At 50.1% G+C, this 13,230-nt stretch overlaps 1 protein-coding gene across 11 annotated transcripts in view; it reads left to right on the forward strand.

The window, feature by feature from the left end:
• The window catches only part of EPC1 (enhancer of polycomb homolog 1), a 331,961-nt gene that overhangs the window by 105,019 nt on the left and 213,712 nt on the right, over positions 1-13,230 (forward strand). The window contains exon 1 of one of the 11 annotated variants that reach the window (XM_070944632.1): positions 4,578-4,622. The exons of 9 other annotated variants lie outside the window; for them this stretch is intronic. Coding sequence is in view for 1 of the 2 variants with exons in the window: in XM_070944625.1 (XP_070800726.1) it covers positions 6,035-6,037 (3 nt within the window). In the remaining variant the exon portion in view is untranslated. Of the gene's footprint in view, positions 1-4,577; positions 4,623-5,991; positions 6,038-13,230 lie in introns of those variants that run through there. One more of the 11 variants, XM_070944625.1, reaches the window with a different exon arrangement.

The following is a 13,230-nucleotide window of genomic DNA, read 5'->3' on the forward strand; positions in this document are numbered from 1 at the left end:
ATTAGCATCCATCCCACAGATTTTGGACTTCCTTCAGGAAGGTTTAGATACGGGACTAGCCACAAATACTCTCCGTCACCAAGTTGCTGCACTGGCAACTATTCTACACTGTGAAGGAACTACTACCCTTTCTCAACATCCTCGGGTTCGCAGCTTCCTAAAAGGAGCTTCCAACCTTCGTCCTCCACCAGTCCACAGATATCCATCCTGGGATCTGAGCTTCGTACTTCAAGCACTCACCTCCTCACCGTTTGAGCCATTGGGTTCCGCCAGTGTCAAGCTCCTGACCTTGAAGGTCGCTTTTCTAGTGACATCCGCTCGAAGGATTTTGAAGCTGGCAGCCCTTTCAGTGCGGAAGGACTTATGGATATTTCATTCCGATCGTGTCATCCTTCGTCTGGATCCGACATTTCTCCCACAAATCAATACTTGGTTCCATAGAGCCCAGGAGATTATCTTATTTTTGTCCTAACCCCAGGCATCACAGTGAACGTCGCTGGCACTCCTTAGATGTCTGCAGGGCTCTGCGTAGATACATCAACAGAACGGCACCGTTCAGGAAGACGGAATCGTTATTCATTTCCTTTCAGCCCAGATCTCTGGGCGCAAAAGTGACTCCATCCACCATTGGTTGATGGCTAAAAGCTTGCATTTCCATGGCCTACGATAATCAGAAACGACAACAGCCTGGCCAAATTACGGCACATTCTACATACAGCGCGGCCACTATAGCGGCCTGGGCCACCCAGGCTTCTATTCTGGAAATCAGCAGAGTGGCTACCTGGGCCTCTCCTTCCCCCTTTGTCCAGAACTACAAGTTGGACAAGTTGGACAAGTTTGCCACGGCCGAGGCAGCCTTTGGCCGCAGAGTGCTCCAGCAGGTTCTTCCTGTTGAGGGGACACTGGACTCTTCTACTTCCCACCCTAGGGATATTTAGCTTGGGTATATCCCATTGCTTGGACTCTTAAGCAGCGCACAGGAGAAGGAACGTTGAATTTACCTGAACGTTCATGCTATGTGCACTGCGTGAGAGTCCAACCCCTCCCTATCTTCAGTTGGGCCCAGGATCCTATATAACTGTGTTTAATTCCAGGTTTCGTCTTCTCCAGATCCAGACCCTCGTTAACAAAGGAGCTCAACAGGAAGAGGAGGTGTGATAAAACAAATTTCAACTCAGTCTCAGGCCAATCAGATGAAGTTAACACCCATTGCTTGGACTCTCACGCAGCCCACATAGAACGAACGTTCAGGTAAATTCAACATTCCATTTGGGTAGTTTTTGTTGTCATTATGATTGAAAAAGTAAACACAGTTGATTGATAATAAATGGCTTCAGCCAAACACTAACCATGAGTGAGAGAATAGTTTTCATGTTAACATTCATATTCTCTGAAAAATGGCCAAGAAATCATAACTACTGCCAGGGTATGTAAACTTATGAGCACAACTGTAATTGTCCTCACTGTTAGGAAGTTTCTCCTCAATTCCAGGTTGCTTCTCTTCTTGGTTAGTTTCCATCCATTGTTTCTTGTTCTGCCCTCTTGTGCTTTGGAAAATAAGTTGACCCCCTCTTCCTTGTGGTAGCCCCTCAAATACTGGAATACTGCTATCATATCTTCCCTGGTCCTTCTTTCCTCTAGACTAGCCAGACCCAAATCCTGCAACCGTTCTTCATATGTTTTAATCTCCAGGCCTTTAATCATTTTAGTTGCTCCTCTTTGCACTTCTTCCAAAGTCTCAGCATCTTTTTGTATTTTTTTTTTTAATTTGATTTATATGCCGCCCTTCTCCGGAGACTCAGGGCGGCTTACAATGCATTAAGCAATAGCCTTCATTCTTTTGTATATTTTATACAAAGTCAGCTTATGTAATGTGACCAAGACTGGATGCAGTATTCCAGGTGTGGTCTTACTAAGGCTTTATAAAGTGGTACTAATACTTCATGTGATTTTGCTTCTATGCCTCTGTTTATACAACCAACCAAGGATTGTATTAGCTGTTTTGGCTGCCGCCGCACACGGCTGACTCGTGTTTAAGTAATCGTCCACTAGGACTCCAAGGTCCCTCTCATAGTTACTGTTTTTGAGCCAGGTTTTGCCTGATCTGTACTTGTACCTTTGGCTTTTCCTGCCTAAGTGTAAAACCTTGCTTTTCTCCACATTACATTTCATGTTTTATTTATTTATTTTGATTTTGATTTTGATTTATATGCCACCCTTCTCTGGAGACTCAGGGCAGCTTACAAGGCGTTAAGCAATAGCCTTCATACTTTTGTATATTTTATACAAAGCTTATTGCCCCCACAAACCGGGTCCTCATTTTACCTACCTTAGAAAGGATGGAAGGCTAAGTCAACCTTGAGCCTGGTGAGAATTGAACTCGCAGTAATTGCAGGCAGCTGGAAGCTAAATATTACCTTTAACAGTAGCATTAGTCTGCTGCGCCACTCAGGCTCATTATGTTGTTGGATAGGGCCCATTGTTCAAGTCTGTTGAGATCTTTTTGGACCCTGAGTTTGTCTTCTGTGGTGTTGACTATTCCTGCCAGCTTAGTGTCATCTGCAAATTTGATGAGTTCCTCTTCTACTCCCTCATCTAAGTTATTTATGAAGATATTGAAGAGTACTGGGCCTAAGACAGAACCTTGTGGTACCCCACTGCTTACTTCCCTCCATGTAGATGAAGTATGATTAAGGACTACTCATTGAGTATGGTTTGTCAGCCAGTTACAAATCCAACTGGTGGTGATACTGTCTAGCCCACATTTTTCTAGCTTATCAAGAAGTACCGTATTTTTCAGTCTATAAGACACCCCCCAAAAGTGGATGGAAATGTCTTTGCGTCTTACAGAGTGAACGTTGCCGAAGCCCCACCCACCCACCGCCCCCCACCCTTCGACTGTTTCTGGCCTATTCCAGGCGGTGGCGGCAGTCCCCACCGCCTGGAACGTGCCGAAAACGGGGGGCACGGAGGCAGTGATAGGCGACGGTGATCCCCGCAGCCTGGAACAGCTGATTGGCGGTATTCCAGGAGGCCGATCCAACTGTCAATCAGCTGCTCATGCTAAATCAGGCTGTGATAACATACTGAAGCTAACCAGGTTGTTTGCTGTTTATTGCAAGGACGCTAGCCAGATGAATACCAATGGATGCTGGGAGGCAGAGGCAGATTTTTTTTCTTGTTTTCCTCCCCAAAAGCTAGGTGCGTCTTATGGTCTGGAGCATCTTATAGACTGAAAAATACAGTAGGTTGTGGTCTACTTTGTCAAATGCCTTGATGAAGTCTAAATATACTAAATTTACTATGTCCACAGCATTTTTCTGGTCTACTAACATAGTCACTTTGTCATAGAATGAAATAATATTGGTTTGGAATGATCTGTTTTTAACAAACCCGTTGGCTTCTAGTTATAACTTTGTTTCTAGATGTTCACAAATCTTTTTTTTTGGATTATTTTTCCAGTATCTTTCCAAGTATTGATATTAGGCTGATTGGTTTGTAGTTTCCTGAGTTTGTTTGTTTGTTTGTTTGTTTTGAAGATCCTCTGGTAGTTCCCCAGTGCTCCCAAGATTTTTTAAAGATATGATACAATGGTTCAGCGATAACATCTGCCAGCTCCTTCAGAACTCTGGGATGTAATCCATCAGGTTCCGGTGATTTATATTCATCAAGGTCAGACAGGTGTTCTCTTACCATTTTATTGCTTATTTTAATTTTTATTTCTAGTCTTTTACAGTTATGTTTTTGGTGTCGAGTCCTGATCTGGGGCTCGCCATACCTGGGGGTGGTGGAGGTGGGGAGGGCACAGAGCAGCACACATCAGGGACAGTGATCTCAACGACAGGCGAGGCTGCGGCGGTGGGACACGTCAGGCCAGTGCCAACCAGCCGCTCGTCAGCAGGCCTCTCTCCTGGCTGGGTCTCTGTAAACTGCACTGGCAATGAGGCACGTGGCCAGCGTGAGGAGCAGGGAGGTGACGGCAGCGATGGGACTTCCGGTGGCAGTGCCATGCAGCCAGTCGCCAGCTGATAGCTTCTGTGGCTGTGCACGTGCCTCCGGCCAGGATTCCCAGGGACCAGAAGCGGCAACCGGATGTCAGCCACAGGCGTCTGGATGCTGGGTGACTGGCAGGTGTGTCAGGCCGGCCAGAGGGTGTGGCCCTGGATTATAAAGTACACTGGGAGGCGAGAGCTCCCAGCGCTGACTTCGCATGGAACTGTGTGTTATACTTATCGTGTACCAAGGCTCCGGCCTACAGTTGGGGATTAATGTCTGGGTTACTGAGCTGCTCAGTTTCCTGTGTGTTTGCTTTGATCCTCCCCGGTCCACGCCTGGACCTTTGAAAGTCAGTGCTCTTTTTCCCCCCCTCATTGTCTTCTGCTTTCAGGGCTTGTCAGAGAGGTGGAAGGAAGCCAGTGTGATGGCTGAAGGGAAGGTGCCAGAGGTGGCTGAGGTGGAGCCTGCTGAGGAGGAAGAGGTGCTCAAGCCAGAGTCTTCGGAGGACAGTGCCCAACCGGTTGTGAGGCTGAAGGAGTGTGAGGCACATAGAGCAGTGCAGCCGACAGGGCCCAGAGGCCCGCAAGGCACCAGGGACTTCAGGGGAGTGGTGGCATAGTTCAGCGGTGAGTGGGGTTTCTGGGTCAAGGTTGCCTATCCCCCCTCATTCCAGGGCTCCTTTGAGTGGTGGGAGAGGCAATTGACGGACAATGAGGGGGAGTGGAGTTACTTAACAGCCCCGGGAAGTTGCACCATGGATATTCTGAAGGAGCGGTTCGGTGAGGCCAGCTTTTGGGACGCTCCATCTGGACAGCCATGGGAGATGGGAGCAGAGTCTGTGGGGACGTTGCAGCCACGCAGAGTGGGACCCCAGCCAGCTCCGCCTCCGCAAGCCCGGTTTCATATGGCTAGCGCAAAGTTCCGCCTGGGCCCGACCTCCAGCCATTCCCATGATGTCATGCAGCGGGCCCTATGTGAGCAGAGTTCATCACAGGCCGATTTGGTAGGACGACTGGAATGGCCCGCAGAGGGGACAACCACAGCGGGGGACAGTGATGGCCAGGGCCGGAGGTGGCACCCAGGGTCCCAGCAGCCGGCCCAGTGCGCACCTTTTCCAACAGTTGTTGAACCACGCCAGGCAGATTGGGGTCCACAGGGCCCCATGTGGCCACCACGGTATTGGACCCAGCAGATGGCGTGGGGTCCGCCGTCATTACAGGCGACATTTAATGGGAATCCCGACCGAGTGGCCTTGTTCCTGAGCTAAGCCATTAGCCATTTGGACCAGTACGCTCAGTTTTACCCCTCGCAATGGGCAATGGTGGTAGTTGTGACTGCAGTTCTGGAAGGTGAGGCTGCTGAGTAGGTGGCAGACTTGCATAGCGAGCATGCCTGGGAGTTGGCGAACTTGGGTCTTTTCCTGGAGGCGCTTTGAGTCTGGTTCGAAGATGGTTCCCGGGCACAATGGGCGGAAGGAGACCACCTAGCACTGAAGCAAAGGGGCCAGCCAGCAGTGGAGTATATGTGGGAGTGCTGCCGGGTTGCTGGCAAGTTGAGGACCTGGTCGGAAAGGTTGTTGGTCCATCAGTTCAAGGTGGGCTTGGACCGCAATCTCCGACAAGCCAGTGTTTATCGGGTTCTTTCGCGTAGGCTGCAAGAGTGGTTTCAGGCAGTCGATCTGGATGCGGGGTTATGGGAGTTCCGTCCCAAGGGTCCCGGAAGGTCCCGGAAAGACCGACTGGTGGAATGCACCGCAGGCCCTCCGATGAGGCCTGTTCGACAGCCGCTACGGTGTTTCCGGTGTAATCAACCAGGACACCTTTCCACTGAATGCACGGTGTCTGTACCGCAGTTACCACTGTTACCAGCCAGTAGCTCCGGCAAGACCACAAGACCTCCCCGACAGACCCCCGAAAGATCCTGGGGAGCACAACAATCGGAGTCCTCGGTGACGACCTTAGAGGAGGGAGAAGCAACGGCAGTGGGGAAGTTCCAAGCGATACCCTACGACATTGAGGACGATGGCCTGGAGGACCCAATGGTAAGTGACCCCATCTGTCCTTTCATCATTCCCATCACTTTAGTGGGGCCCCAGTCAGCACAGCATGGGAGGTGTGGGGCACTGATAGACACAGCGTGTACCTGGTGTCTTATCAGCCAATTGCTGCATTAGGGATTCAGGTGAGGGAGATGGCCAAGCCTGTTAGGTTTGAGCAGGTGAACGGCTCATAGCTGGGGAGGGCTCCTGCTACCCACCTTACAGAGCTGTGGGAGCATAGGGAGGTACTTAGATTCATCGTAGTGGCAAAGATGACAGAGTCTGTTATATTGGGCTTGTCATGGCTGGATAATTGGGGCCCTACGATATGGTGGGAAGGGGGGTACAGGAAACTGAGAATAGGAATAGTCCCTAGGCCTCTCCCCCACGAGCAGGCTCAGAGAGGGGCAGAGAGCGGGCTAGGGGGGAGGTCTGGGGAAGCCCCAGCGGAGGCCCGCGCCCCCTTCCCCCAAGTCTACACAGACCTGGCAGAGGTTTTCAGCGAGAAGGAGTGTGAAACCCTACCCCCACACTGCCATACGGATTGTGGAACCGAACTGATACCTAGAGCCAAACTGCCTAAGCCGAAAATGTACTCGATGAGGCAGAAGGAGATTGAGGAACTTCGACGGTACATCGACAAGAACTTGGCTAGAGGATTCATCTAACCAGCCCGGTCATGAGTAGCTGCTCTGGTGCTTTTCAGAGAAACGATAGACGGGACTCTGTGTTTGTACGTTGATTTCCGCTGAATTAACAGTGTGTGTGTGGAGAATATGTATCCCTTGCCTCTCATGAAGGACATGCTCGCCCATATGGCGAAGGGGCATTTTGTCACTAAGATCTGTGTGAGGCTTACTATCGAGTACGCATCAAACCAGGGGATGAGTGGAAGACAGCGTTCAACTGCCTGTTGGGGAGCTACCAGTTCTGGGTGATGCCGTTTGGACTACAAGGAGCCCCAGCTGTATTCATGCAGCTAATTAATGATGTATTACACAAACACCTGTACCGAGGCGTCCTTGTGTATCTTGACGACATACTCAACTACACCACCACTATGGAGGAACACACCCAGTTGGTGAGGCAGGTGCTAAAAAAATTGCTGGCGGTGAAATTATACGTGAAACTCTCCAAATGTGAGTTTCACCGGACTCGTCTGGACTATTTGGGCTACCGTATATCCAACAGTGGGGTGGAAATGGATCCACATAAGGTTCAAGCCGTGTTGGAGTGGTAGGCGCTGAAAATGCGCAGACAACTGCAGAGCTTCCTTGGCTTCGTCAATTTTGATCGACAATTCATCCCGTCGTTTGCCAAAGTGGCATTGCAGTTGACTGACTTACTCTGCACTAAGCACAAACCCTAACCCTAACCTTAACAAAGCCTCGACCTGGACAACCACTCCAGTAGATGATGGACTGCCAACGAGCCTTCGAAACACTAAAAGCCCTATTTGCTAGGGAGCCGATCCTGAAATACCCCGACGCCGGGCAACCATTTGTCATTCAGGCTGATGCCAGTGATGTGGCTGTGGGAGCCCTCCTTTTGCAGAGAAATGAGCGAGGCCAGCTGCAGCCTTGCGTGTATATGTCGTGTAAGCTCACAGAGACAGAGCATGGTTGGGCAATTTGGGAGAAGGAGGCCTTTGCTGTGCGATGTGCGTTGATGACGTGGCAGCATCTTTTGGAGGGGGCCAGAGATCCATTCAAGGTCTGGACAGACCACAAAATCCTTGAGGGACTCCAGACGCCATGTCAGTTATCCCCAAAGCAGGTCTGGTGGGCACAGTACTTCCAACGATTCCGTTTTACACTGAAGTACATCCCAGCGGGTAAGTACTTCCTGGTGGACTCCCTATCACAAATGCCACAATACAATAGCTGCCAGGAGGAAGTGATCCACGCCATCGTACCTTCCTTCCAACAAGCAGCACAGGTGACGGTTGTGCGACTTGTCGCATGAGTTATGGACCGCACTATTGACCGACCCATGGCTTCAAGAGAACCAACAACTAGTCACCCAAAGGGACGGCATCGCTTAGAAAGGCAGCAAACTCTACGTGCCACTCACCATGACGCTCAGGGTGCTGTGATGGTGTCATGATACCAAACAAGCCGGCAATTTGGGTTCCTAAAAACCCTACACCTGACCTGGCGGTAGTTCTGGTGGTCACAAATGAACGCCAAAATAGAGAGGTACATAAAAACTTGTCCAGTCTCTGCAGCTACAAAACAGCGGCCAGGGAAACCCCTCAGCCTCTTACAACCCATGGTTGACCCCTCCCGGACATGGGAGGAGATCAGCATGGACATCATTGTCGACCTACCAGAGAGTAACAAACACCCAGTGATATGGACAATTATTGACCTCTTCTCCAAACAGGCCTATTTCGTGCCGTGTTCCAGATTACCTTCAGCACGAAGGCTAGTGAAGCTGTTTATCGGACATGTGTACCGTCTCCATGGGGATCCACAGCACATTATATGAGACGGGGGTACAGTTTACCACTCGGTTCTGGCAAGACTTCGCATGGTCGGGTGTTCCCATGGCCTCAGCACAGCGTTCCACCCCAGCACAAACAGTGCAGCGGAAAGAGCAAATGCCATGGTGGAACGGTATCTGCAGTGTTACGTCACCTATCAACAGAAAAATTGGGCGGACCTCCTTCCATTTCCGGAGGTAGCCTACAACAATGCGGTGCACAGCAGTACCAGTTTCACCCCGTTTCGGCTGGTTCACAGGATGAACTTCGTACCCATTCCTGAGGGGTCCCAAGACCTGTTCTGACCTAGGCTCCCTTAACAAGCAGGATGCAGGAATTACTGGCAAAACTGCTTTTGTTTACACAACTGTGAATTACGTTCATTCACAGTCAGCAAGGTTTGTCCAAACAGTTTTTCAAAGGAATATTTCTCAACACACCTTATCTTGTTTGGCAAGCTGCCACGTGAATTGTTTCCAACCGCAGTACAAGGCAAAACTTGGAACAGAGTCTCTCAGAGTCACGGAATGAACAAATTGTTTCCTGCAAAAGCCCACTCCCTGTTCACTCCTCTTTTATTTCCTATGGGAGGGGCCAATTATCTCCAAGGTGTGGCATTACTCCCGAGTCGACCCTGCTTTTTTAATTGTTCTTGTCTTCTGGCAGCTCTGCGCATGCGCACACTGGGGATGGGTTCCAGCTGTTCCTCTGCCTCGCTGTCTATCTCCGTCTCTGCTTCTGACACAGAGCCCTCATCCGAGCTTTCCCCAGCCCCCAGTAATGGCCCAAATTCCTCCCCAACCTCCTCACTGTCTGACTCTACTGCCAGCTCTGCTGGCTGCCAGCGGGCCACAAGACCCTTCCTTCCCTAGTAATCCAAGTGAGTGGGCAAATAAGATACCGGAAGTGTGGACTGCTGTAAAGACAGCACTGCAGAAGGCGGCCGAAACCCATAAGGCCCAGGCCGACAAAAAAACAGGCATCCCACAAGCCATTTTGGGTGTGGGACCGGGTGTACCTCTCCACTAAGTATCTCAGATTAAAACTACCATGCAAGAAACTAGGCCCAAAGGACCTAGAGCCTTTCCTGATTGTGGAGGTGATCAATCCTGTAACAGTGGAACTGAAACTTCCATCCAGGCGTCTGGATGCTGGGTGACTGGCAGGTGTGTCAGGCCGCCCAGAGGGCGCGGCCCTGGACTATAAAGTTCGCTGGGAGGCGAGAGCTCCCAGCACTGACTTTGCATGGAACTGTGTTATACTCATCGTGTACCAAGGCTCCGGTCTAAGGTTGGGAATTAAAGTCTGGGTTACTGAGCTGCTTGGTTTCCTGTGTGTTTGCTTTGATCCTCCCCGGTCCACGCCTGGACCTTTGAGATTTGGTAGGTTGGGCTATAGTTTCTTTTTCTGTGAAGACTGATGCAAAGAATGAGTTAAGCAGCTCTGCTTTCTCTCTTACTACCTTGTTATTTCCTTGCCATCACTCTTTAGTGAACTGACTGTTTCCTTGACTTTTTTCTTTTAATTTATATGTTGAAAGAAACTTTTTTTTATTATCTTTGACTTTTGTTGCAAGACTTTGTTCATTCTGAGCCTTCACTTTCCTGACTTCATCTTTGCAGATTCGGGCTATCTGCTGATATTCTGCTTTAATTATATATCCCTCTTTCTATTATTACTTATCCTTTTTGTCTTTCAGTTTATTAGACAGATCTTTGTGCAACCAGGCTGGTTTCTTCTTGGATTTCTTGTTTTCCTTTTTGTGTTGGACTGGGTTTTTATGATCATATTTTTCAGAGTTTCCCATGCTTCTTGAGTATAAATCCCCTTTAGGATTTTATCCATGAAATTTTACTTAGGCTCGTAGTTTGTTAAAATCAGCTCGTTTAAAACACTGGTTGGATTATTTTCTATTGCTTGTGTTTGCATTGTATTGAATTCCAGTATGACATGATCACTCTCTCCCCCCTTTTATATTGACCCGTATGGATTCTAGGAGGTTTTCATCCTTGGTTTTTTGAATTTCTGTAGAGATGTAGTGATCTTTTATATATAATGCAACTTCACATTCTCTTTTGTTAGGTCTATTTCTTTTGAATAGTTTGTATCCTTCCATCAGTACATTCATCATGAGTTTCATCCCACCAAGTTTCAGTAATGGCAACTAAATCATACCTGCCTTCATGTACTAATACTTCACATTCACCCTGTTTGTTCCCTAAACTTTGAGCATTAGTGTATAGACATTTGAGTCCTTTATGGGTCTTGGGTATGTTTCTTATATCTCCTACTTTGTAACTGGGATTTCCAACCTTTCCATCACTATTTCATTATGTTTTTCTTTTTTATTTCTTTTTTCTCTTTACTCCCTCCTTATGTGATAGGTTATCTAGTGGTTTTTTCTTGGAATTAGGTTCTATAGGTCATGAAGATTCTCCCCCCCCAATTTTAGTTTGAAGCCCTTTGCATAAGATGAGCCAGTTGTTTTCCTAATCTTTCCAATTCTTGTGAGGTGCAGCTGTCGAGTCCTGCCGGAGCTCGCCATTGATGGGGGGGGTGGGAGACGAAGGAGTGGAGATAAGCAGCCGCAGAGAACACACAAACAGTTCCTGGATAGCAGCATTCAGGGCAATGATTGATGACGTTGCTGGGCCTCTCCGATTCTGCTGTCCTCGCTGCTCGCAGCTGTTACTGTTAAGGGAGTGGGGGGTGCTTGATTGATAATCACCGGATGTATGTTTAAGGGGCTGAGTTTTTGTTAAATAGCGCTGTGGTGTGATTACACCCAGCGCTGACTTTGAACCAAAACACCGACTTGTACTTTACTTTTGACTGCAAGCTTATCATTGCCAAAGTAAACCCTGATTCTCTGTGTGTTACTGGTGATTATTTCCTATCGCAGTTCTGAACGAACGACAAGCCGAGAGAAAGTCAGCGCTTGGTTCCTTTTCGCAAGAGGTGAGGAGTCCCTGTGGCTTTGCAGCAAAGGGGGATATGGCAGAAGGGACGGCCTTGGAAGAGCAGGAGTGTGGTGGAGATGTGGAGGGGGAGGAACCACTGATAGAGGAGGTGAAGGAGAGTGTGGAACAGTTGGCAGTGAAACCAAAAGTCAAGCAACCCAAGAGCGCCCCGCCCCGACCGGAGGAGGAGAGTTTTCCAGGACAACGGGCTCGGACGGGGGATTGGTGGCACAGCTCTGTTCTCCTCGGGCCACGGATGCCAACACCCCCTCGCTTGGGAGCATCTTTCCAGGGCTGGAGGGAAAGACGATGGACTGAGGAGGATGAAGGGGATTGGGGGTATCCTGCCTCATCCGGTCCCAGCACCATGGATACGCTACGTGAGCGTTTTGGGGAACCTGGATTTCGTGACGCCCCATCCTGGCAGCCCTGGGTTGCAGGGCTGGAGCCTCCAGGTTCTTCTTGGCAGGATACAGGGGTGACCGCTTCGGAGACCCAATTCCGGCTCACAAGTCCTAAATTGAGGATGGAGCGGACCTCTAGACGATCCATGGACCAACCCCCTCCAGAACAAGACCAAGGTGCCTCGTCAGGAGACCTTGGAGCCGGTCCTGAGCCCCAACCAACGCAATTGGCAGGGGGCTTACCTGTTGGGGGTCGCGGGGCGACGAGGGACCAACCTAGGCAGGACAGGAGAGCGACTGGAGCAGCGAGGACCCCAGGCCCCATGCCTTGGCCTCCGGGGGCCCCGCCGGGGCTGTGGGTCCCGCAGGCCGTTTGGGGACCACCTGCCCTGCAGACTTCCTTTGACGGAAACCCTGAACGAGTGGCTATTTTCTTAAGCCAGGTGATAAGCCATATGGACCAATATGGACAGTGGTATCCCTCCCAGTGGGCTATGGTGGTTGCTGTTACGGGGGTCCTGACGGGAGAAGCAGCTGAGTGGGTGGCAGGCCTCCATGCTAAACATGCAAGGGAACTCGTGGACCTGGGACGATTTCTGGAGGCTCTTCGTGCCAGATTTGAAGACGAAACAAGCGCCCAGGTTGCAGAGGGGGATTTGTTTGCGCTTAAGCAACGGGGCGTACCAGCAAAGGAATATGTACAGGAGTTCCGAAAGATTGCGGCTCGGTTGGTGGGGTGGCCAGAACGTCTTCTGGTGCACCAATTCCATAAAGGACTAGACCGTGATTTACGGCAAGCCTGCGTGTACCGGGGCTTGCCCCCCAAGTTGAGTGTGTGGTACAAGGCAGCCATCGAATTGGACGTCGGTCTCCGAGAATTCCGTATACGGGGTGAAGGGGTTGCAAGTCAAGGAAAACGACCAGCAGAACGCACACAAACACCCAAGGAGACTAAACCGAATGCTGGCTCCGGCTTGGGGGAAAGGATCCAGCGGCCTGCGTTTCGTTGCTTCAGATGTAATCGCCTTGGTCATCGAGCAGCCGACTGTCCTCATCCCATGCCCCGCAACTTGGACCAAAACCCCCCTCCTAGAGCTGTGTTGAGAGGCAGAGGCCGACCAACATCCGAACGGTCCCAAATGACTCGAACATCCTGTATGGAGAGGGATCCCCTGGCTACAGATACTAAGAAAGTGGTGGCGGAAAAGTTCCCGATTGTGGCTGGGGATAGTGATGACGACGATGAGGACCCACATGACCCGATGGTGAGCGACCCCATCCGACCTTTTGTGGTACCAGTCGTACTCCGAAACCCACGGGCCACCACTGGACGCCGATATGAGGCAT

The sequence above is a fragment of the Pituophis catenifer genome, unplaced genomic scaffold (assembly GCF_029215685.1).
Source record: "Pituophis catenifer annectens isolate HBS135680 unplaced genomic scaffold, rPitCat1.0.hap2 SCAF_5, whole genome shotgun sequence".
NCBI lineage: Eukaryota > Metazoa > Chordata > Lepidosauria > Squamata > Colubridae > Pituophis > Pituophis catenifer.